This window comes from Neolamprologus multifasciatus, chromosome 3 (assembly GCF_963576455.1).
Source record: "Neolamprologus multifasciatus chromosome 3, fNeoMul1.2, whole genome shotgun sequence".
NCBI classification, from domain to species: domain Eukaryota; kingdom Metazoa; phylum Chordata; class Actinopteri; order Cichliformes; family Cichlidae; genus Neolamprologus; species Neolamprologus multifasciatus.
Genome location: NC_140441.1, coordinates 1,822,566 through 1,847,084, shown reverse-complemented (window position 1 = coordinate 1,847,084; position 24,519 = coordinate 1,822,566). Strand labels below are relative to the sequence as shown.

General features: G+C 41.1%; 2 protein-coding genes across 2 annotated transcripts; one reads left to right on the top strand and one right to left on the bottom strand.

Moving 5' to 3' along the window:
* Window positions 1-316: 316 nt before the first annotated feature.
* On the bottom strand, window positions 317-12,950 carry LOC146521010 (uncharacterized). The gene is made up of 6 exons (XM_085154474.1): window positions 9,111-12,950; window positions 7,108-7,449; window positions 6,881-7,009; window positions 5,127-5,453; window positions 3,741-4,067; window positions 317-3,104 (listed from the first exon to the last, which is right to left on the bottom strand). Exons 1-6 carry the CDS (start codon window positions 9,136-9,138, stop codon window positions 3,040-3,042), a joined length of 1,218 nt encoding a protein of 405 aa, XP_085010600.1. The 5' UTR covers window positions 9,139-12,950; the 3' UTR covers window positions 317-3,039.
* A 6,219-nt stretch (window positions 12,951-19,169) lies between these two features.
* Window positions 19,170-22,774, top strand: LOC146521009 (macrophage mannose receptor 1-like). Its single transcript, XM_085154492.1, has 4 exons — window positions 19,170-20,126; window positions 20,315-20,686; window positions 20,847-21,203; window positions 21,502-22,774. The coding sequence occupies exons 1-4, from the start codon at window positions 20,057-20,059 to the stop codon at window positions 21,846-21,848; spliced, it is 1,146 nt and encodes a 381-aa protein (XP_085010618.1). The 5' UTR covers window positions 19,170-20,056; the 3' UTR covers window positions 21,849-22,774.
* The last annotated feature ends 1,745 nt before the right edge of the window (window positions 22,775-24,519 follow it).

Below are 24,519 nucleotides of genomic sequence, written 5' to 3'. Positions count from 1 at the left end.
ATTAAAATCACTTTAAATAGCACTTTCTTTAGCACAAAACATTAAACATAGATTTGTGCATCAAAAACTATCTTTACACAAGAGGTTTAATTATTTATTGAATAGTTATTGAGTGGGGATAGGTTAAGTGAACAATCTAAATTGCCCATAGGTGTGAATGCAGGAGTGAATGTGAATGGTTGTCTGTCCCTGTGTGTTAGCCCTGCAACAGACTGGCGACCTGTCCAGGGTGGACCCCGCCTCTCGCCCTATGACAGCTGGGGTAGGCTCCAGCGCCCCCCGCGACCCTGAAAAGGAGAAGAGGAAGCGAATGGATGGATAGTTATTGAGTATTTTAATAGTTGGCAGGCAGCCTCAAGTCCTGGACAACTGCTCCTCATTGAGAACTGAGAATCGTGGTGGTTGTCTGTAATGAGGAAATAATTGTTACTGGAGCCAATAAGGTCTGTGATTAACGAAAACTTGGGCAAATTTTGTAAATTCTGTCCAGTGGTTAATTGCATAAGCATGTGGAGGCAGGACCTCACAGCAGAAGCATGCTCATCATAATAATAATGTTTTGTACATTATTATTTGTATATTAATGTATTTTTTATTTGTTGTATTTACCAACATCAAAAAATCGCAAGCAACGAAAGACCACACCATGGCACATGTTTAAACAAGGAAATTTTATTCATAAAAAATATTAATTTGCATGCTTGCATGCTCCTATGCTCATCTGAGAATGGCTAACTAGCATGTTACAATAAAGCGCTGTATTTGGCAGAGAAACAATAATTCACACTAAAACATTGAACAGAACTGTGAGACAAAATGCACAAAGGGAACGAGCAGTGTTTGAATTACTTTGAGTTACTTTAACTGTGTTTATTCGCTCTGTAGCTGAGAACACTAGCGCACGCTCACCTCTCCTCAGCAGGGCCTCTAGTAGTGATGCGCGAATCATGAACGAATCGTTCAATACTCAAGAATCACTTTACTGACTCATGAATCATGAGTCACAAGCCCAACTGACTCACTGACTCGTCCCTGTTGCTGTTAGCAAACTAATTTCATTAGTAAAAATATATCTTGCTTATAATTAAAATTATGGAGAAAAACACAACATCCAATATCTTAACAAAAAAATTAGTAGAAGCTCACATCAAGCTCACATCAAGACAATAGCTCCTCGGTTCACAGTAGCATCGCTCTGCTAACATGCTAACAGCACATTTGAGCTACTCACCCCCTCCCTCCTGTGCTGAATCGTAGGCTGTATCCCAATTCAGGGTCTGCAGCCTTAAAAGCCGCATTTTAAGGCCGATTACGTCACAGCAACGCGACGAAAGCTGCTCGAAATGCAGCCTTCATTTCCCTGAATTTTAGGGATGTGGCGGTGTAGACGTCGTGGCCCAACATATCCCAGAATGCAAAGTGTGGTGGTGGGTGTGGATAATTTTGCCGAAAAAAACGGCGGATGAGGGGCGCCCTAAGAGTAAACTTTAAGTAAGTACTGAATATTATGTCACTTATTTATGTGCAAATGTTTACTAACGAAGAACATTAAAACATTACTGTTGGCCACATGTCGGCAAAGTTATGTGACATTAGTGACGTTTGTACTAACTTGGTTTTACAGCCTTTACTTTAAAATATACACCGTTCAATAGCTGAGCTTAATCAGAGAATGATCAAAGCTCATGTAGAAACAAATGAACAAAAGATTTTCTCCTTCATTTCTGTCAAACAAAGCTGTATGAAACGTTTCCAGCTGTTAGTATCATGGTTGCTAGGCAACCTGGGCAGCGCGACGGAGACTATACCGTCCCATTTCACAAGCCTCGCACTTCCGGCCTTAGCGGTCTTTGAGTACGCGGCCCTTGTGGACCGTTAAAGCTGCAGACCCTGAATTGGGATACAGCGTGAACGAATCACTCAGGACTCAGGACTCACTCACCCCCTCCCTCCTGGCTCACAGCTTCTTCTTCTTCTTGGTTGGCAACCAATGTTAAGGCGCATTACCGCCCCCTGGCTCACAGCTCAGTGGACATTTAGATGAGAAAATATATATTTGCCACATTTAAGGAAAATACTAATAAAATAAAAATAAACAAAATAAATGTTCCCTTTAGAATTTTTTTTGCTCTATACAATAGTTGTTTTCTTTTAGAATCATTCATCTTAGCATTAGGATTTATATGAAAAGAGAAACAAATTTCGTTTGAGTGAAAATGTACATTTTATGCACTCTCTGGTCAACTGACTCAGTGAATCAAATGACTCAAAAACCGATTCACTTTGGTGAGTGACTCATTAAAACTCGATTCAGTAAAAAGAATCAAATTTACCATCACTATAGGCGACTGAGGAAAAAAGCAAGCAAATACAGGAAGTGACTTTGTGGGAAGTCAAAGGTCACACAAAAAAAATAAAAGCTCCCAAAATATATAAAATATAAATACGGAAGATAAACATATATAAATAAACACATATACATAACCAATACTGACAAAGCAAAATAACACTTCAGGATGGATATTTGGTGAAATATAAATTATTTTTTTAATACACCCGTTACAGTTGCAAATTACAAATCATTGCATTCATTGTTCTTTTTAATCCAGCATCCTAACTTTTTTGAAATTCAATTTGTGGCATCATATCATAAGATGACGTCTGCAAGGAGATTCCCTAAAAGGAGAGAGATACCTTCCTATTCCTTCAGCCCCATCCTTAAAACCTTCCTCCTCACGGAGAGAATTATGTCCTTGTCTCCCATCAACTTACAATGAGTGAGTTCACTGTGTGTGTGTGTGATATACCATAAGGCTAAGGCTAACTAAGTGAGAAAGTGATATTACAATTTCTAAAGTGATCAATACATAAAAACAAATCTGACACGACACCCTCCTGAATCTGAATTGGGTAAGCGGAGAAAAATGGATCTATAAATGCAGTTTATTTCATGAATTCCTGTGTACATTAGTTCAATGAATATTCTATATAGACTAATGTATAAATCGTACAGATCAGATCAATAATCGAACAAACATATCAAACTAAATGATCAGTGGAGCTGATCCTGGTGTCTTCTGTGTGTTTCTTGGCCTGATTCTTCCCTGCACAGGAAATAGAATAGAGTCACACAAACAAAGAAATAACATTTCAAATCTGCAGGAAGCAGATCGTCTTAAACAAAGAGGACCCAAAGCAGGCACGTGGAACAGGGAAAGCAAAACTGCACACAATGCACATGAGACAAGGACTATCGAAATAAACCAGGAAACATGGCAAAAGTGGAAACCAAGATCCAGACTCAATACACATAAACCTGATGTGGGAAGAGAACAAACACATGGCATTACATGGCCGAGAGATACAGAGAGAGATACAGAGAGTGAGAGAGAGCGATTGATACATGAAAAGACAAGATGGGCTGAGAGACTGAGGTGATGCTGAAGTCACAACACAGAGACAAAGAGGCGAGACACTAAAACAAAGAAAGGACTGAGGGACAAAAGGAGATCACTTAAGGAAATTAAACCATCTACAGGCATCACACACACAAAAAAGACAGAAAATTCATGAGCACAAGGTAACTAAATTGTACCAATAGGGACTAGAAACATTCATCACTTAGTAACATCACAACATTGATAAGTAGACAAGACTCAAAGATTAAAAAAAAAAAAACTGGGTCAAAGACCGAGAACCATGACATTAACTAACAAACATGAACTAATTCACTAACTAACCTGTGACTGTGAGCCACAACCTCTTATATCTCCAGGCCTTCTTGCTGTTGACCTGACAGCCGTATTTCCCGCTGTCTCCCACTTTGGGGTCTTTCAGGGTCAGACTGAGGTCTCCGGTGGTCAGCAGGTCTTTCTTCATCTCAGTGCGACCTCTGTAATGGTCGTCCTGTTTGTCAGGCTGGTCATTGCCGTTCTCATACACGTGGACCTTCATGTATTCGGGTTCATGGCGTTTCCACACGACTTCAGTGTCTTCAGGCTGGTTTTCTGTGGTTTGAAAGGGCAGACAAACAGACTCCACCCCCTCCTCCACCTCCAGCTTACACTCTGAGAGGACAATAAACACATCATGAGCTGTATAGTGACAACCATGCATGTAAACAAATTACTTGTTATTGATGACACATCACTCATATGCCCACTAACATAAAACACACCATATATGCATAGTATATCAGAGTATTCGAGCCCATATGGAAAAGAAATAGAAAAAAACTTGCATGAGATGTGGCCTACCAAGCCTATTTGCCTATCAAGCTTATATGATTTACTCGTGAAAGTGGCCACTTTCTCATGACTTTCATATATTGTTTTAGTAAGTATCCAAAACATACAAGTTTCATTTATATAATTTTTCAATGGATCTTATATCTGTTTTCACTCTTTTATGCTTTTCATACAAGTTTCACACAAGACAGATGCAAACTTTATACGATTTATATATATTTTCCATATGGGAGGAGACAGGGCAGTGCATGTGTCAAACTCAACTTTGCTGGCTAATCACAAGCATAGGCTTGGCGAGGTTGTGCTCACTCATAGTTGCTGCAATCAGAGTTCACAACAATGTCAGACTCTGTAGTTTCCCCTTCTCAATCTGACTAGTAATTACATACATAGCTCAATGTTATGCTTTAACCACTGGATTTCTAAGTGGCTTTTAGTAATTAGGTGGGCCTTTTAGATTCTTGGGAAAACTGGTCTGATGAGGAGAGACAACATCTATCCAACTTTGAATGAAGCAGGTCTCATTTAAAGAAACCAATTTGAAACACTGAGGCTAGGAAGCAGATTTCCAGGCTTACACTTCTCTGCAGATTCACTGCTCGTGTTGGAAAGTGTTTCATCGCACTGAAGAAATGGGGAACAACCACAGGTTTCTTTTCTAGACTAGCCAGGCTCACAAAGACCGAGAGCTCTGAAGCCTTATACTGAATTCCCTTTACACTCGACTTACTTTCCCACAAACTTATCTTTGAACATGGCCTTTTCATTAACTGCTGATATTTATTGAGACAGTTTCTCTTCCATCGATCTCCCACAAAGAACTTCAGTCATCAACTTGTCACAGAGAACCTGTGAATAAGGATCCACTGCAGCACTGACCTTTGACTTTCAGCTCCACTTTTTTCTCCATCAGAACTTTTCCCTCCTTGCTGTAGGCGGTGCAGGTGTAGGTGTCTCTGGCTGTGTGTGTGGGGTATTTCAGTGTCAGACTGAGGTCTCCAGTCTTCAGCGGGTCTTTATTCATTTCTGTTCGGTGTCTGTAATGTCGATCCTGTTTTTCTGGATGGTCAGAGCCGTTCTCGTACAAATGGACGTTCCTGTTATTTCTGTTCTTCCACACAACCTTATTTATTTCAGACAGGTGAACTGTGGCTTTGCAGGGCAGCTTGGCAGATCTCACACCTGTATCCACCTCCACTTCTTGAACTAAAGGAACAACAAAGCACAACATGAGCGGTACAGCATCAGCAGCACACTGCCTTTGACAGATTGAAGTGAAATATTTACAGTAAAAGATGGTGGACTGGTTCCAGTCTGAAACGTGTTCCTTTGCTCCTTGAACCGAGATTGTGCTGTGTTTGGTGTGTGTCCAATCAGCAGCAGAGCTGAACTGAATGTGCCTTTCAGATACAACCAGAGTCAAAGCTTTGTTTGCATCAGTGTCACATGATTTCACTCGAGTCAAAGCTGTCACTTTATCATTTGGTGACAGTAGGAAGGAAAAACTCCCTTTTAAAAATAAGAAACCTCCAGGAGAAACAAGATCAGGGAGTGGCAGCCATCTGCCGTGACTAGTTGGGGTGAGAGGACGAACACATGACAAAAGACATGCTGTGGAAGAGAGCTAGAGATTAATAATAGACACTAAATGCAGAGAGGTCTATTAACACATAGTGAGTGAAGGAGAAACACTCAGTGCATCATGGAAACCCCCAGCTGCCTACATCTTTTGCAGATGAACTAAAATTATTTGGTCCTTAAAAAATGTATTACTTTTAGATAAACACATCCTCAGATGAACAGCTAAATGCAACATTTTACAACAGTGTTATGATTTATTTAACATAAAACCTAGCTCCTGCTGATCAACTGTAGTCAATTAATTGAACAACATCAGTCAATACGGGGTTTAAATGTAGACAGACGATGGGATGATCAGCATTCTGCAGTGAGAAACATTATTCACAGTGGGCAAAACTATATAAAGTTTATTTATATAGCCAGATATAAACCACAACCTGAACTTTTGGGAATAAACATGCTTTGTATAGATGAGAACAAAGTGGACATGTTTGTCCTTAATGAAGAGCTGCAGGTTTGTAGAAAACCAAATGTAAGCATCATGGTGAAGAGATGATGTTTTAGGCACTATCCGGTCCCCTCTATACCGAAGTATTCTAGAGTCAAAAGTGAGGCCATCTGTCCCACAGCTTACCCTAACGCTGAGCAAGGGTAGAGGGACCAAGAGACCGAAGAGACTTGAAGAACAAACTACAGAGACGCAACCTTGACACGCAGACAGGAAAGGAAACAAACACAGAAACAAGACTGAATACACAAAACGGGACATGGAACACAAAGGAGGCATGATTCCAGAAATCTGAAGATTAGATAACAAACTAAGACAGGATACAAATAACAGAGAGATCACAAAAGGGAACTAACATCAATGAAGCAACAGAACCAGAAACAGGGGTAATGAAACTCAGAAGTGCTGCGAAATATTACACTCAAAGAATGAAACACGGTAGAACTAAGTAATGGATCAATGACACTAAGGACTATGAGGGATAGAAACATCCAGGTGTTTCATAGAATTATTGAGTAACACACAGACATACACTCCTACATACCTTCTTTATTTTTCAGCCTTTTATATCCACAAAACATGCCGATACCACAGCAAATAGCCAGGACAACCACAGGAACCAAGACAGCTGAGAGAACCTTGGGCCAGACTGGAGGAGGTGGAGGAGGAGGTTCTGTAATTAGCACGAGCACAAAAAACCTGAACATCATCCAGCAGATTTTGATAAATTTAGAGTTCACTTCTCCTCTAACCTCTGTCTACATCACTGACCTGTGACCTTCAGTTGTAAGTAAATCCAGCTCACATCTCGTCCAGCGATGCGGAGGATGCAGGTGTAGGTTCCACTGTCAGAGACTGTCGGGTTTCTCAGCGTGAGGCTGAGGTTTCCAGTTCGCAGAGCATCAGCACTCATTGATGTTCGGTTGGTGTAACGCTGGTTTTGGTCATCCAAATCATCACCACTCTTCACACGAACATGGACTGTTGGGATGTTGAGGTCCTTGCGGTCCCACACTGCTGCTGTGAACTCACTGGGAGCAGCTAGTAACTGACAGGGCAGCAGAACAGACTCTGCCCCCTCGTACACCTCCACTGCTGTGGCATGCTGGGAAACTGAGGAGAGAAAATATGAAGCAGACGAACGCAGTGATTTTGTAACATCAGGTGAGACAGTATGAGGACCCAAATGCACAAGAGGTGAAAGTTTAATTCTAACTACAGATTTGCAAAGAAAAGCGTCTGGACTTCTTTAAGTTACTTGAAGACGTTTCACCTCTCATCCGAGAAGCTTCTTCAGTTCTAAGGTCAAATGGTGGCGAGTACCAGATATAAACCTAGTGGGAGTGTCCCCCCACAGAGGGACAAAAGGACCCCCTGATGATCCTCTAATCGCCTGAGCCAAGGTGTGGAACTGGGTGTGGGTCCCAATCAGCCAGAGTTTCGGGTGAGTTCATTGTGAAACCTGGCCCCACCTTATCATGCGAATTCCTGAGGTCAGATGGCCCAGGGTGTGTAATGCCCAGACCTCTACATTGGAGAGACCAAACAGCCACTTCACAAGCGCATGGCACAACACAGAAGAGCCACCTCCACAGGACAAGACTCAGCAGTCCATCTGCATCTTAAGGATAAAGGACACTCTTTCGAGGATGCCAATGTTCACATTTTGGACAGAGAGGACAGATGGTTTGAAAGAGGAGGAAAGAGGAGTTCACCCAAAACTCTGGCTGATTGGGACCCACACCCAGTTCCACACCTTGGTTCAGGCGATTAGAGGATCATCAGGGGGTCCTTTTGTCCCTCTGTGGGGGGACACTCCCACTAGGTTTATATCTGGGACTCTCCACCATTTGACCTTATAACTGAAGAAGCTTCTCGGATGAAGGTGAAACGTCTTCAAGCAACTTAAAGAAGTCCAGACGCTTTTCTTTGCAAGCTCCTTTGACTACGATGACCTGGATGACTGAGAACCTTCACAGACATCTAACTACAGATGCAAAGATTGTTTATATTTACACACTTACAATATGTTTACTTTGGTCTGAATCTGTTGATGAGTTTATAAATTTAGTCTTTTTTGTGGCTTGGCTTCTTTTCACACAGAGGAAACTTCCAGTGAACCAGCATCTCTCAGTAAAATCACATGAGAAGATTCAGTCCTCTTACTGGTCACATGTCCTTATGACAGGGGCGACAAAAGTAAGACAGGACAAAGGTTCTTGACTCATGGATCCCATGAGGACTTACTCACAACTGGTAAAAAAAAAAAATCTATGGTTGTTATAGTTTGTGTACTCTGCACATTTATGCTACACAAAAGCACCATAAAACACAAAGTATACTTGGCAACAGAAGCTGTTTAGCTCAGACTTGGAGTGTACACTTGGCAGTTGTTTGTTTTTCCTCAGGTACTTTCCCCATAAACAAATACACTGGTTTTTATTTGGAACTGGACAAAAAGTTCCTCTTCCAAAGACTCTCCGTGCAGTTGGTCTGCAAAGACCAATATAACTGCACTCAAGGGTGATCATCAAGTTTACATCTGCACAAATGAAGCAGCACATATTGAACATCATAGAGGGTGATTATTGGAAAAATTATTGGATTGAGGGCATAGGGAGGGTCTTCATTCACGATAATACACACAGCACTCATCAGTGCAGTGATTTTACATTATGATCTCAAGTTACAGACATCTGTGTGTGTGTGTGTGTGTGTGTGTGTGTGTGTGTGTGTGTGTGTGTGTATGCAAAGGATCAGAGTGTCTTTCTTACTGAGTAAGAGGAGCAGCAGAATCTTCATCCTGCAGTCAAAGTCCCGTTAAATCTAATCCTCAGTCAGACTGCGGACACATAAAGCAGCACACTGCAAACACTCCCAGAGACTGAAGCACAAACACCAGTTTACTTTCAGTTTCACTGTTCAGTCATGCGGGGGTGACCGGGGGATCCCGGGCAGAGAGTATATAGTGTTACAGTGCTATAGTCCTATTTTTATCTGGGAGAAAATAGAACAAACTAGGAATGCACCAACACAGCAACAACAAACACATGTACCAAACTATTATGTCTTGTTTTTAAAGAGTGAGTGAGCTACAGAGAGCTCAGACTTTCATAATAATATGTAACCAGTGTCACCTGGCAGTCAGCAACCTGCTCTCTGGGTCTGGAAGAGTAGGAGTGAAAAAGAAGTGGTGGTAAGGAGCGGTCAGCTTCCAGAATTTCAGGAGAAGATGATCTCAGTAGTACAGCACAGAGTGAAACAAGACCCTGATGCTACATACGACATATAAAACTAGAATTACTGAGCCTTTTTTGTCCTGGTCCAAGTCCCTAGTACTAGATTTACTAACCCTAACACCCCCTAGCACCCCGCTGAGAGGCCTTCAGCTCCATTGTTCTCCTGCTTTTGTGGTGCAAACACACACTCCCCCAACCCCCAACCAGGAGAGATTAAGAAAGTCAAAAACAGCTCCATCAGTTTCATGACCACGTTTTCTGCCAGCCTCTCACCCCAAGGGGTCCTTTCCCAAGTAAGATGCATTGGAGACATATTTGGTGTCCAAGTCCATGGCCATCCAGAACTTGATCCCAAATTTGTCTGGATTGGTTGCAATATACTGTGTGAATGGACAACGAACATTGGTAGGGAACAGCTGTTCATCTATGGTCATGTGTTCTCCTGGAGTGAAACTCTTAGCACAGTTCTAGTTGAAGCGTGTCCAGATGTCGGAGATCGCCACAAATTTGTCTGTTTTCACCCGTTCTGCCCGCATGTCCTTGTCATCAAATCAAAGGTGTTGCATAATTGAAATGAATCTATCTCGGGGCATTGTCTCTTTGATTACTGGCACCAGAAATCCTTCTGACCAGCAATCAATCAAACAATGGCACCAACGGGACACATGATTGCTTTTAACCCTTTAAAACCGGTCGGAGCGGGCACGCTCTGTTTTGCATAACTATTTTTAAATCCCGGTAGCTCTGCAACCAGGTAAGCTAGTGCAATAATTTTTTTTGCATATGAAACCGGAGGAGTTGTACTTACATCTTATGCCATCAGCTTGTCTTTGGTCACAGTTTCCTTCCACATATAGCTTTGCAAAAACTGCATAAAAAGCACTTGCAGCAACAAAAACATAATATTCCAGAAACACGCTTTGCCGATCCGATCAGCTGTTCATAACACTTCCTATGTCCATCAGCGCAAACTATCGCATGTCCGCCATGACCTGCCTGAAACCGAAAGTGACATCATTTTGTGGAAATGCAGTTTTTTACCATATAGCCTCATGAGCCTATACTGGTGTTTTTAAAAGTTAGTTTGACTTTATGACTTTCTGTGTGGTTTCTGGGATGCTTAGGACTCATATTGCACTGCTGGAAATAGTTTATTTTGATGCATATGCTGCTTTTTTGCAAATTTGCATTATAATATTTATTTTTGTTTTTCCTGCAGTGTATAAAAATTGGTGTATTTCAAAAATAAAACTATGAAGACACTCAAAATAAATTTCCTGTGGTGGGAAACTATTTTGTGCAACTTTTTTGTATTTACAGTTTTGAGGGATAAGCCTCTTAAATTTCTCTAACTAGAAATATATGTTAAAAAAACAAAAACGATTTTCAATTTTTTTGTAGTTTATTGCACTTTTTTGCAATTTATATAATTACTATGCACTTAATGCAGACATATTATTAAAATTTAGACTGTAATGGTTGTATTGATGTATAGCAACTTGAAATGCTCCCAAAAATGGCTGCACAGCATGTAAAAATATAATATAAGCTCTGGCTGACTTGGTTCTATGGTAGGTCTTAAAGGGTTAAAAACAGGATTGAAATGAATGCCATCAGTTCATGAACTGACAAATTCCGGTCCTGCTCTGTTCTGCGGGCTTGATGGACCGTACCCTCCCTGATGGGGAGTAAATAAATAAATAGAGAATGGTAAATTAACATGAAACTCACTCTAAATAGGTTTATATAAATATCATATGTACTATGGCAATTAAAAACATTAGCAGACTCAGTGGGTCCAGCTTGCGCAGTGAAGCACGAGCGATTTGCTACTGCACTGAGTATTCCAATATCCTCCTCTACCCACACAGTGCCACCTTTGACGTGTGGCAAAAGAACAGAACTGAGGGACAGAATTTATTTTTTGTTTTTTAAATTTTGCTATTTTTACATGAACAGGCAGAGGAGAGAACATGCAAAGCTGGAGAGATCACACGTCACTCATGTCATTGCATTAGCAATGTAAAAATAAAAGTAAAATGTGTAGAAATCATACATATACCAACAAGACTGTGCATCACTGTCACAACAGCGTTTGTTTTCATTCAAAGGCTTTATGGCTTTAATACCTGGTGGGCCGGTCTGTAGTCAAAATGCCCAATTTTTTGTCCCAGTCCAGCCCTGCAGGTTAATCCTGGCAGTGTCACCATGCCAGCTGACTGTATTTCATCATCAGCCAGTGTTGTTCTTTATCAATATTACCAAAGTTCATCATAACACAGCATAGAAAGTATTTACTTGCTTTCAGGTTTCATTCAAATGTTAGTCTTTTCATTTGTTTCCCCACATTTTTCCTGTTTCAAAATCAAACACCAGCTTGTGGGAAGATGATCTTCTTTTTTTAATAGGCAGATAAAGTTTTGCATTGGCTAATTTGCCAATTGTATGTTAAAAATGTTCATATTTTAATATTCAAACATGTTTTTGCCCAAAACATATGTGCACTATATGTCAGTAAAAATACTATGCAAATATTGCTGTCCTTGACTGCTGAATAAACACTGACTGATTGTATCTCTTGTACTTTATCAACACAGTATCTAAAAACTTTGCACCGTAGTGGTTAAAATCTCATTCTAATAAGACTTAAAAGCGCATTCGCTTATTAGGTTTACAGGGTTATTGAATTATGGTGAAGAGTTGGTAGAATTTTTTTTAACATTATCTGCCAATTACATCTGCCACCCTTCTCCAAATCTGTGCCCCTACCTGGCCCCCCCATCAAAACTTTTCTAGACACGCCACTGTTCATAAAGCACAGCAAAGACTCAGAGCTCTTTGGGTTTTGTGGTGACAGATAATGTGATCCTGATCCAAGAAAACAAAACCTGGGAGGAAGCCCTTTATTACTGCAGAGAGAAACACCATGATCTGGTTTCCATCACCAACCCCCAGAAGCAGGTGTGGCTCCAGGAAAAAGCAAAAAACACCTCCACTCCTTTTGTCTGGCTGGGGCTGCGCTACACCTGCACTCTGGGCTTCTGGTTCTGGGTCACTGATGAGGTCATTCGATATAACAACTGGGACTCTAACAGCAAAGTTGACGTCTGTGACATGTCTGGAGCCATAAATAGAGCAGGAGAGCAGAAGTGGGTCAGTAAACCTGATGATAATAAGTTTAATTTCTTCTGTTCTAAACATTAAAAGCACTGTAAACAGCACCAACAGCTTCTTATCTCCTCAGCAGGTTTATGGTTGTGCATTGTGAAAGGGCTCTTTAGAGAGATTGTGGGAAATTAATTTTTTCATAGTGAGGTTTTATTTAACATAATTTTTATTTTCCTACATCAACAGAAAGTGAATTTCTCTGTAGAAAAAGCATGTATACACACAGAAAATATATAATGTGTAAGTTTTATTATATTGATGTAGTGGTTAAAATGTGGTGATGGATATATAAAGTAATAATACAGAGAAGTCATGAAGTGTTGTTAATGGAATTCACTGTTGTTGAATAAACTGTTAAACCACCGCTGTTTTTAATTAATATATATATATATATATATATATATATATATATATATATATATATATAAAAATGTAACATAATTACAGATGGGACATACATGACTGGGAGGGAAACAAAAAGAGAGAGGAAGAGGGACCGTGAGAGAAGACTAACAAAATCTGCTGGATCACCTATTGAGAGAGAACAAAAAAAGAAAAGAAGAAATAAGAGAGCAACACGATACACATAACTTCATTGCACAACCTAAATAAACGTTAGTAGCAGTAAATACTAAAATTGAATGACGTTGTGCAGCATGCAGGACTGACAGCGCAAAATGTGATTTGAGGTAGCAGCCAAGAAAGGTGTAGTTAGTGTCTATGAACAATGAACACCCATGTGCACACCTGTGTGGATCAGCGCGCTTGTTTTCAAAGGTCTCTCCATGTAACTATCTGATAGAGGGTGTGGGGAGCCATAGCCCCGTCCCCCAGGTTATGAAGCAGGCATGGAGGAAATCCAGGCCCCAGAGTGCAAGAGTCCAAGGAGGACCATCGGAGGGGCAACCATGACACCCTCCTGGGAAGAGCTGAGGAGAGCCCCAGACATGGGATCACCCAGAAACTGTGGTGCAGAAGCCACAGGCGGCTGTAGTGACACAGGCTCTGGCAGCAGCCAGCCACAGTGGACCGATCCCCAGGACCAGGGGCCGGAGGGCTCTACACCCCCCAGATGGGGCCCAAATGAGCCATGGGTGTCAGGCCTCGTCAAGCAGCCTCAGGGAGTACATACCTGAGCAGCCCTGGACAGTGAGAACCACCAATGCACCAAGGTCCAAAAGCATCAGCCACTGGCAGTGAGTGTGGTGGGCTGAGATGCTCCCAGACGTGGAGTCTAAGACTCGACATGACATATGGACACAGACACAAATATACATCTCCACCCTCATTAACACTTATACAAATACTCAGCACTCGCCCAATGTGGAGACAAACATAAATGGACACTGTACACACAATCACACTCCCCAAACAAACTCTCTACCCCAGGTCCAGGCACAACCACCCCCAGAAGGGTGATGGTACCCAGACCTAGGAGATGTTCCCGTTTCCCTGGGGTGGAGACAAACAGACTGCCCCCAGTCCTGTAGCTGTTTTTTTTAAATAATAAAAGCACCGCATTAAAAATATCACTTTATAAAATACCCTCGCACATCCCTCTTTTAATCTCTGTATAAATCTCAGTTAGTTTAATCTCAGAATAAATGGATTCTTCTCTGTTTATCTCAGAGTTATTCACCTGCAGGTGCAGCTCTCATGCCCTATGACCTCTGTATGACCTCTGTTCCTGACGTTTGTCAGTGTGTTACGTCCCCAGGCTAGTCTAGGGGTTACAAGGAACTACCATAAAGGTAAATACTGAAGGAGGAACTGAGATGGTAAGTTAAAAGGTTTATTTCTTGCTAGAAATTCTGGTTGAGTTCTAGTTCAGACTAAGGATTAACTTTAGGGAGAGCCAAGGCCAACATAACAAACCAAACATCCCTGATATGAAAATAAAAGGAACTTACCTAACACTAAGAAAACAAAATATCCAACCTATAACCATAACCGACCTAACAAGGAATTAGTTCAAAGAAGAAAACCAACATCCTCCTGGGGGATGTAACACAGTGTTTCAGCAGGTGTCTGTCTCTGAGTAAACCTGTGGTGGGAACAAAGCTAGCTCCTGTGACAGAATCCAGTGATTCTGCCGCAGATGCCTGAAAGCTCACCATTTCAATATTCAAATACAGCAAAAATATACTGTATGCAAAAACCACTCAAACAGAGCTTTATTTATATAACACACATTGCAGCTCAAAGTGCTTTACAGGAAAAACAACAACAACATGGTTCTAGGTCCAGTCTGAGTTCTGGATTTTGTTTTTCTCTTTATTTCATTCATATTTGTGACCCAAGGTTTGTTTAATGTTATGTTATGTATTCTTTGGGGTGTTTAGTTTTGCTTCCTGTTCTCAGTTGTGTTACAGTTAATTCATTCCTTAGTGATCGGTCCTCTCATGTCAAGTCCTCTGTTTGTAGTCCATTCATATTTTCCTTCTTTTGTCTTGTCTGCCATCATTTTGCCCACCTGTGTCTCATTCTCCCCTCCAGCTGTCTCCACTTCCCCTAATTGCCCTTCTCTGTGTATGTAGCTGTTGTCTCCTCGTGCTTTGTGTTAGAGTGTGAGCAGACAATCCACCAGGGTCTTTTATTCCTCGTATGGTTCAAGTTTGAGGTTTTCCATCCTTTTTATGTTTCATGTCTGTATCTTTGCAGTCAGCAACTAAAAAGCTATCTTTTTTTATCCCCTCAGTCAGCCTCTGCATATCTGCATGTGGCTATTCACATGTGACACAACCATAGTCTCTCTCTGGCAATCACTCAAACACACACACACCACTAATGAGCTCACCATATGAAACATTAAATCGGTTTTTAACTGAAGAAACACTATTTGGACTAGATTTGGACAGCCAAGTTTCAGAAACAACAATTACATCAGCACCTGTGGAGTGGGCCCACCTTCCAGTCATATCCATGTTAAGAAGCACACTTAAGGATGTGTAACCTATGAAATACCAGCTATGTGTTAATAATTTCATAAATTAAGCATCTGCATTTTAATAGAGCAGAAATGAGAAATAAGGAAAGTTGTTCCTGTTGAAATGGCTGCTGTGACACGTTGGTGCTCGGCTGTAGTCATTAAAATGAGCCGGCTCTCGGTGCGTGGTTGTCTCTGCTGTTGATCATATCTAATGTTTGTTTCCTCAAAACAGCACAGATATGCGATTGGTTCAATCTACTTTGCATCAACAAACAAATTATCAAGGTGCTGAAAGCAGAAACACAGAAATCTGCATGACTCACTGACTTCTCACGCTTCCTTCATACTTGCAAAGGTCAAATCTTCATTAGTGTTACATGAGCTTTGTTCACATAAAATGGAAAGTTTTTACAGTGTAAACAGGAACACTTTGACTGACTCAGACACTGAGTGTGAGCAGCATCACTGATTCATACGGTGAGACAGTGAAGTGGTCTGAATAAAGTTTAAAAGCTGTCACATTATTGTAGGTTTGTGGGAACAGCAGGGTGATGTGTAGAATGTATTCACAGTTTTTCTTCTTCTTTTTTTGAAGGATTTTGGCTGGAGGGGAAACCTGAAGCATTGCTCACAAACTAAATTAAATGATCTTAAAATGATAACTTATGTGAGCGATGTTTGAAACATCACCATCACAGAAACATTTAATACAGAAAAAATGCTGTTTGAGAGCTGAACTGGTGGTCGGCGGTGCTGACGGTCCGGGCCGACTCCCTTTCTCACAGAGAAGGCTGATGCACCTGCGCGACATATGCAATTACGCCCGCCGACTTAAATAAGGGGAATTAGGGTTGTGGTGTTAAGTATGTGTGGCTGGTAGCTCGTTAGCTGCCACCGCGTCAAATAAAATGGTTCTGAAATCCGACATGTGGACCGGCCATGCCTCATTCATGCTACACTGACTTTTCTTTTAATTACCTCCTTATATGGTTACATTAAATAGTATTTTAAATGTTCTGGACATGCTATATAGCTCAACGTGTTCAGTGAAAAAGTGTTTATACCCTTTAAACTTCTACATATTGATTATGTTACCACCACAACCTTAATTGTGTTTTAAATGTGTGATAGACCAGCATAAATTATCTCAGGATTGTGAAGTGGAAGGAAAATTATCCATGGTGTTCAAAGGTTTTTACAAATAAAAGTCTGAAATGTTTGGCATGCATTTGCAGTCACCCTCCTTTACTCTGCAGAAGATGGTCTGGTCAAACCATAACTGATCTTCATGGCCTATATGCAAAACACTACGAGTGGTGGAAACCTAACACTCCACAGGAACCTGACCTCACTATCCCCATAGTGGAGCATGGTGGTGGCAGCATTTCTTAAGCAGGGACAGGGCTGGTGCTCAGAGCTGATGGGAGGGTGGCTGGAGATAAATATACTGAAAACAAACCTGTAGAGGCTGCAAAAGACTGCAGACTGTGGTAGAGGTTCACCTTCCAACAGGGAAATGACCCTAATAGAACTAGAACTCCAATGGAGTGCTTTCAGATCAGAGTATATTCATGTGTTAGGACAGCCCAGTCCAAGTCCAGATTATAATACTGCTGAAAAACTGTGGGAAGACCAACACTCTCCATCCGAACTGACTGAACTGGAGAGATTATGTAAAGAAGAATGGCCAGAAACTTCAGTCTGTAGCTCTGAAAAGCTGGAAAACAAATCACAAAGACCTGCTGTTACGGCCCTGGGTCAGTTAGCCAGGTTTATGTTTTGGACTGTCTGTTAATGATATTCTCAGTTGGGTTAGATTCTTTGAGAGGTTTATGTCTGGTTTTAGTGTACAAAGGACTTCTTATGGGATCGTTTAGTTTCCAGCTCTGGGGTTCTTAGCTCTTTCATGAAGTTTAATACCCTTCAGTTCTGAGTGATCGTGGTTTGTCCCTACCTCGGTGTCTAATCTTCTCCTGTGTTTACTCTACCGTGATCATAATCTTTCTTTTAGTTAACTAAAACTAAATGTAAGATGATGGCAGAGCAATCAACTGCAGCCCAAACTGTGAACCTGCAAATTGATTTTGTATTTTTGGCTTTTTCTCTGTTCATTGTTGCCATGTTAGACGATTAATTCAGGAGGATTTGGGGGTTACATCACACTTGCTTTCCTGTTGGGTGACTATCATCAACTAATCAAATATCATCAACACAGAGATAAGAACATCCTTGGATCCTGTTGTGCTTTATCTTCTTCAGCCTTTCTCCTCCATAAATAAGAACAAAATCAACATCATTTCAAAGTAGATTAAGCCGATTAGTGTAATTCAGGTGATTTATTAAACTGTGACTTTTATTTATTTGCTTTTTCTTTTGCTTTGCTCATGCTAAACGGCTTCAATAAAATACCCTGCAGCTAAAGTCTAAATCGTCATCACTTTTAACCCTTTGAGAAACAGTAAAGGTAAAAACCCGAGTATTAATCCATTTTAGTGTAAATAACAGACGTCCAGCCTCAGGGTCCTGGGACCTGACAATCAAAACCTGTGTTTCTGCAAGGCTTTACTGTGAACCATCAGAAATAAATTTATCCGAAAGGTTGCAGGGACCGGAGAAACGTCATCTGATGAGAGGTGAAACATCTTCAAGAAACTCAAAGAGATCCTTTCCAAGCTTCTTTAAGTTTGTATGAGTGGGTTTTAAACCGAAAGCATGCTGTGCCAAAAACTGGTCCACCCCAAGGAAAGGGGGTCCTCAGACACAGAGTAATGTAGTGTTAAGCGCCAGGACTCTGCAGTCTAGTTACACCTACAGGTGTAAGAGTGGAGACTCTTTCAATGATGTAACATAAAGTTAGAAGGAAAGGTTGATAATTTAATTATTTCTTCAGAATTTACTGAAAACCAAATGTGATATTGACATGTACTTTCATACATGCTTAATTTTCAAATGTAGGGACTGGTATTTAAAACCTGAGATGTAAAATCGAGTCATAGGCTGCTTTCACAGCTTTCCCCTTCACCAGCATCACATATAAAAATGTTGAACGAACAGTAAAAAGTTATATTTAGACCAGTGGATCTTAACCTTGTTGGGGGTACCGAACCAGTTTCAGATGCGCATTCACTGAACCCCTCTTTACTGAAAAATACAATATGATTTTTTTCAAATTCAAGACATAGATATGTTTTTTACTGGTGCACAAAATGAGCCGTGCATGTCACGGCGGAGGCTCTGCCGAACCCTTGAGACCGACTCACCGAACCACTGAGTCCACCGAACCACTGATTTAGACATTATAATCACACTTCCTGTTTCTGCTTGTTAGGCAGTCCAAAGTTCATTGTTTTCCTTTTCCATGGTGAAATATAAACAAGTCCTTTCATAACCCCATATCTACACTGTGTCTTTGTGTCATGGGGGGTGGGGGGTGGGGGGGGAGGAGTCTGTATCTTAATATTGAAATACTGTGATAATAATAGCAATAATAATGTGGAAAAGTTCAAGGGGGTCGAATACTTTTGCAAGCCACTGTATTAAAAACAATTGCATATCCAGAGGAGATATTTTTGACAATGAATGAGTCACGTTTTAAACACAGTTTGAATAATCAGCACTGACAGACATTTATTGAGCTCTACAAGCTCAACGATGGGTGAATTTGGAGGGCGAGCTTGAACAGGATTGACTGCTGCGTCAGTACATGCAAAAAGTCTTTGATAGGTTTATAAGATCATGTCAGCGTCAGAGCGATCCAGCAATATTGATCAGTACAGGCAGCGTTATGTTTCTATTTTCAAAAATCAACAGACTCATATTCATGTTTCTGTCACAGAGTGGAGACCTGTCCAGGTGTACCTCTGCTGTCACAGCCCTCCCCTGCACCTGCACCACCAAACAAACAAGGAAGTCATGTTTAGATATTAGAATGAAACTTCCTTGTTCTGCTTCTTGGACAGTCCAGTGTTTGATGTTTCTGTCCTTTTTCTATAGTTTAATGTAAATGAGTCCCTTTTTTTTCATATTAACACTGTGTCTTTGAGTCAGGGGTAAAAACTATATTTTAATATTGAAATACTGAGTACAAAGAGAGTGTGTGTTAGTACAGATGGTTATTTCCTGCACAGCTGTCTGCATGAACACCAGAGAAGAACCAGATTCAAACCTGCAGGCTCATTTCATGTCTGTGTACAGAGGTGCTGTGTGGACCACATTTGAACTGTTGCTTCTTTCTTCTTGGACAATTTTAAACAGATGATCATTTATTAAGAATAATCATATATTTCTTACAGCAGTGTGTGATAAACTAGATATCTGTGTTTAATATAAAGTGCTGCGTGTCCATCAAACACTGAAGAGCTGCTGGATTCATTGTTTCCTCCAAATGACAGAAAAGTCATTTTCATGTGACAGAGCGACGATGCAGTGGAGTCTGTTTCTGCTTCTTCTGATGGGTGAGTGATCATTTTACCAGGGCTCCTGATTGTTTCCACCTAAAATCCTTTAGTTTGATCAGGACTCATTAAACAAATGAACTCTTACTGAGAAAATCCAGGATTCACCTGTAAACTGGACAGTTTGATGGGAACATGAGTTTCCTGCTTGTATCAGCAGATATTCAACAGTATTTCTTCTGTTTTAGGTCAGTGTGTCTTCATCACATGTCAGCTGTATGAGTACCACTTTATTAAAGAAGAGATGAGCTGGGATGAAGCACGGGCATACTGCAGAGAGAACTACACAGACCTGGCCAAAGTGTTTGACCTGACAGACATGAGAAGACTTCAAGACTCTGCACAGAGTCAAACACAAGCCTGGATTGGACTGTACAGCGAGCCAGGAAACAACAGGAGGTGGCACTGGTCTCTGCCGGGGGAGGAATACACTGAAAATAAGACCTGCTGGAGAGATGGAGAGCCAAATGACAAAGTATACCCTGAAAACTGTGTGAGGACAAGAGACAAGTGGGCAGATGTTCCATGTAGTGAGACATCTCAGTTCATCTGCTATGACGGTGAGAATATGTGAACTGTAATATGATGAAACAATATTTAATAATGTTATAATCTAGTTTATAATCTGTGTTATATCACATGTTCCTGAAAGCGATAGTTTGAAGAATGAGACAAATTAGTTGATAAAAATGTTATTTTGTTTTTCTGTTGATTTGACAGAAACGATGAAAAACAACAAAACCTTTCATTTGAATGAGACGTCTGTGACCTGGACTCAGGCTCAGAGCTACTGCAGACAGCATCACACTGACCTGGCCAGTGGACTCGATCAGATATACAGTGAAGAGTTTAAGACGCTGCAGAACTCTACAGGCTCTAAGGTGAACTTGTGGATCGGCCTGTTCAGAGACAGCTGGAGGTGGTCAGATGGGAGTAACTTCTCTTTCAGATACTGGGACATGGACTCATTTAATGATGGACTAAACAACAGGACATGTGCTACGACTCTGTTAGAGAGATCAGGAAGATGGAGCTCTGCTGGATGTGACCAAAGAAAGCCTTTCTTCTGCTATGATGGTGAGTTTACACAGATTTATCTCAGCTGTTTGTCCAATAGATGAACAGCTGGAGTCACTGAGAGGATTTAGGTCAGTATGTTTCTTCAGCCACTTATTTCTGCATGTATGTTGAACTTCTGTCAGAGGTGAAGATGTTTAGCTGATGGTTGGAACAGAGATTTCTCTGTAGAGCTGCTGATTCATCTCAAGAATCACTGGATATTTGGTCCAGTTTCACTGGAAGAACAAAATAAAACATTTCAGAGACTTGAAGTCCAGATTTTACTGATTTCATGTTTTCTCTGATTTTGTGGCAGATAATCTGATCCTGATCAGGGAAAACAAAACCTGGGAGGAAGCCTTGAATTACTGCAGACAGAACCACCATGACCTGGTTTCAATCAGCAACCCTGAGGAGCAGCGATGGGTCCAGGAAAGAGCCAAAAAGGCCTCGACTCCTTTCGTGTGGCTGGGGCTGCAGTACTCCTGCACTGCACATTTGTGGCTTTGGGTCACTGATTATGTAGTGTGCTTTGAGAGGTGGGCTTCAGGGGGAAATACTGAAGACTGTGGCATGTCTGCAGCCATGACCACAGGAGGGCAGCACGAGTGGGTCAGTCAGAGGGAGAATGAGAAATTTAATTTTATTTGTATAAAACACTAAAGTTTAAACCTAAAGTCACTTCTTAGCTGCACATGTAGATTTTCTGGGGTGAACTCTGTGTTTCTGCTCAGTGTTTACAGTCTCTGGGTTTGAAATGGGAGAAAAATGACCAACAGATTATTATCTGCAGGTTAGATATTTGCAGAGAGCAGTCTGTGTTTCATTTCCTCTCCTTTACCAGAGTCAGGAGCATCTTGGTTTCTTCCTTCATTGTTGCTGGATTGGTTCATTATTAAACTGTAGCAGGATATTTGTTTTATGTAGTTCAGATATGGTGAAGGTTTGAATGTTTCTGCTTCGTGTGCTGTAAATCTTTGTATCACACCATTGTATCCTCAGCTTGAATTACAAAGCCTGTCACTAAAAGCAGGTAAAACCATGTTTGTGTCATGATTCCATATGAGCTGTATAATCCGATCATGTTTGTTAATGTAGCCAAATAAACCTTCTGTGGCGGAGGTGTGGTCCCGGGCTCGGCTGCAGGGGAGGAGTGGTGCAGCGAGCTCAACGAGAGGGAGCTGGAGAGGCAGGTGAAAACACAGCTGATGGCATTTGGCCTGATGACGGTTTCCTTTTTTAGTGAGACAGGAGAGGAGCGGAGGGGAAGCTGGGAACAGCTGAGACCTGTCCAGACTGTGGACTCTCACAACAAATGAAAACTCAAAATAAACGTGGCATCTGGCTATAAAGAACTCTGTGTGTGTGAAGTGAATTTCACACCTTCATCTAACCAAGTCTATCACTGTTACAGCTTTCACAGGAACAAATACAAACAGCGCCACCTAATGGTAAAATAAGTTAACATCAAACTAACATGTGTTTCCACAGACAATACCGAGCCAGTCCCTGACTGTCCACAGCAAACCATACACTACATGCCACACTAAAACCACTTTACAGGTACACACAACACATACCACAAATAAATAAACAAAATGGAATTATCTGCAGTTCATGTAATGACTAATAATTAATTAGAATCAGAATTCTGATTCTGATGAGAAAACTGCTGCACGGCACACTGGAGTGCTTCTACAACACACTAACCACTATTTGATATAAAGCTGGAACATCTGCTTAGCAGACATATTAAAATACATCCAAGCACTTAGATATGAAATTATTTTGATGAATTATCTAAACGTCAAAAGTCAACAGGACAAAAAAAAATTGATGTTCAGAGTATTCACCCAAATCCCCGCTAAGAACGTGACTTTAAAAGTTTTTCCCCTGATAGTTCAACCTCCACCACGACCTTTATGTCTAAAAAAAAAGGTGCCATCTCTGTCTCCTACAATGCTTCTGCTGCTACACAGGAACGTCCCCCGTTTAGCCTGCACTTACTGCCCAGTGTTAACTTTGAATAATATACAATTATTATCATTTTGGTTTTGTCCTCGATGTGTCAGAGCTCTGTCTACATTTCCAAGGCATGAGTATAACCTCTATGAAGAGTTAAGATGTGGTGCACAAATAGCCTGTGTGGGTTCAGGAAGGTGTGTCCAGGACAAAAGGAGTCTCTCTTCTGAGTGGGTGAGTGCGATGAAGGCACAAAAAAAAAAAGCCAGCCATATGTGGAGCAGCTTCTGTATGTTAGCATTTAGCAGCTGGCTACTGAAAAAAAGGCAGCTCTGCCCAACTGAAGAGCAAACTTAAGAGTTCAGCTGCCTGAAAATCTGTGACTGTAAGATCTTTTGGCCCTGTGGTAGTGTCGGGTCTTTACCTTACAATATAACGCACGCTGTGGTTGTGATTTGGTTCTCTAAAAATGAACTGAATTGAGTAAAGGGGGAATAATGATGCAGCTACAAAGTTTTGCAGCTGCTTCTGTTGCACTAACATACATTTGAAGATTGTTTATGGAGTTCTCTCAGAAGTCTGAAGAGATTTTTCCAATTTACTGTGATTCAGTGTTTTATTATGAAGGGAAATCCTTTGAAATCTATATGAGAGACAAACAGGACGTGTGCTCTGTGAATGGTGTGATCGAGTCAGAGGTTTTCTCAGGCTGCACTCATTCATATAGAAACAAATCTGAAAGCACAAACCTCCAACAGTTGATTCTGTTCATCTGGACGTAGCGTTTTCTGGGAGAAACGTGTCGTCACTCATCCAAGTGACGTCTTCAGTCTCAGCTGACTGCAGGTTTCCCCAATCTTATAAACAGTACATTTGCATTATGACCTCCCAGCCCACTGATGGAACAATGGGCTGGGAGGTCAGTTCCTTAATCTTAATTATGCAAATTCTCATGACCATTGATCAACAACCACCGACCAAAACCCACTGATCAACAACCACTGATCAAAGCCCACTGATCAATGGCCATGAGTACCACTCACAGGAAGTTGGGGAATGGCTGCAATCACAGCATTGTAAGATGGCGAAAGATGTACCCTTAGGCCCCCTCCTCGATTCAGAGATGGTCTTTCCCTTTTCACGTAAACGTAAACCAGCGTTCCTCCCTGTCCAGGACAGGGAGGAACGCTGGTTTGAGCGCAAAATCAAGGAGGCCACTGTCATCGGTGCAACAAATGATAATTTGACAGGCGCAAGCCAACAGAAGAAAAATAAAGGTTTGTACTGAGTTAGAATATTTCTTCACTGATGATGTTAGACATTTAATGCCTTAAATAACCTACAGGACTGAACTTCTGATAAGTTGACAGAT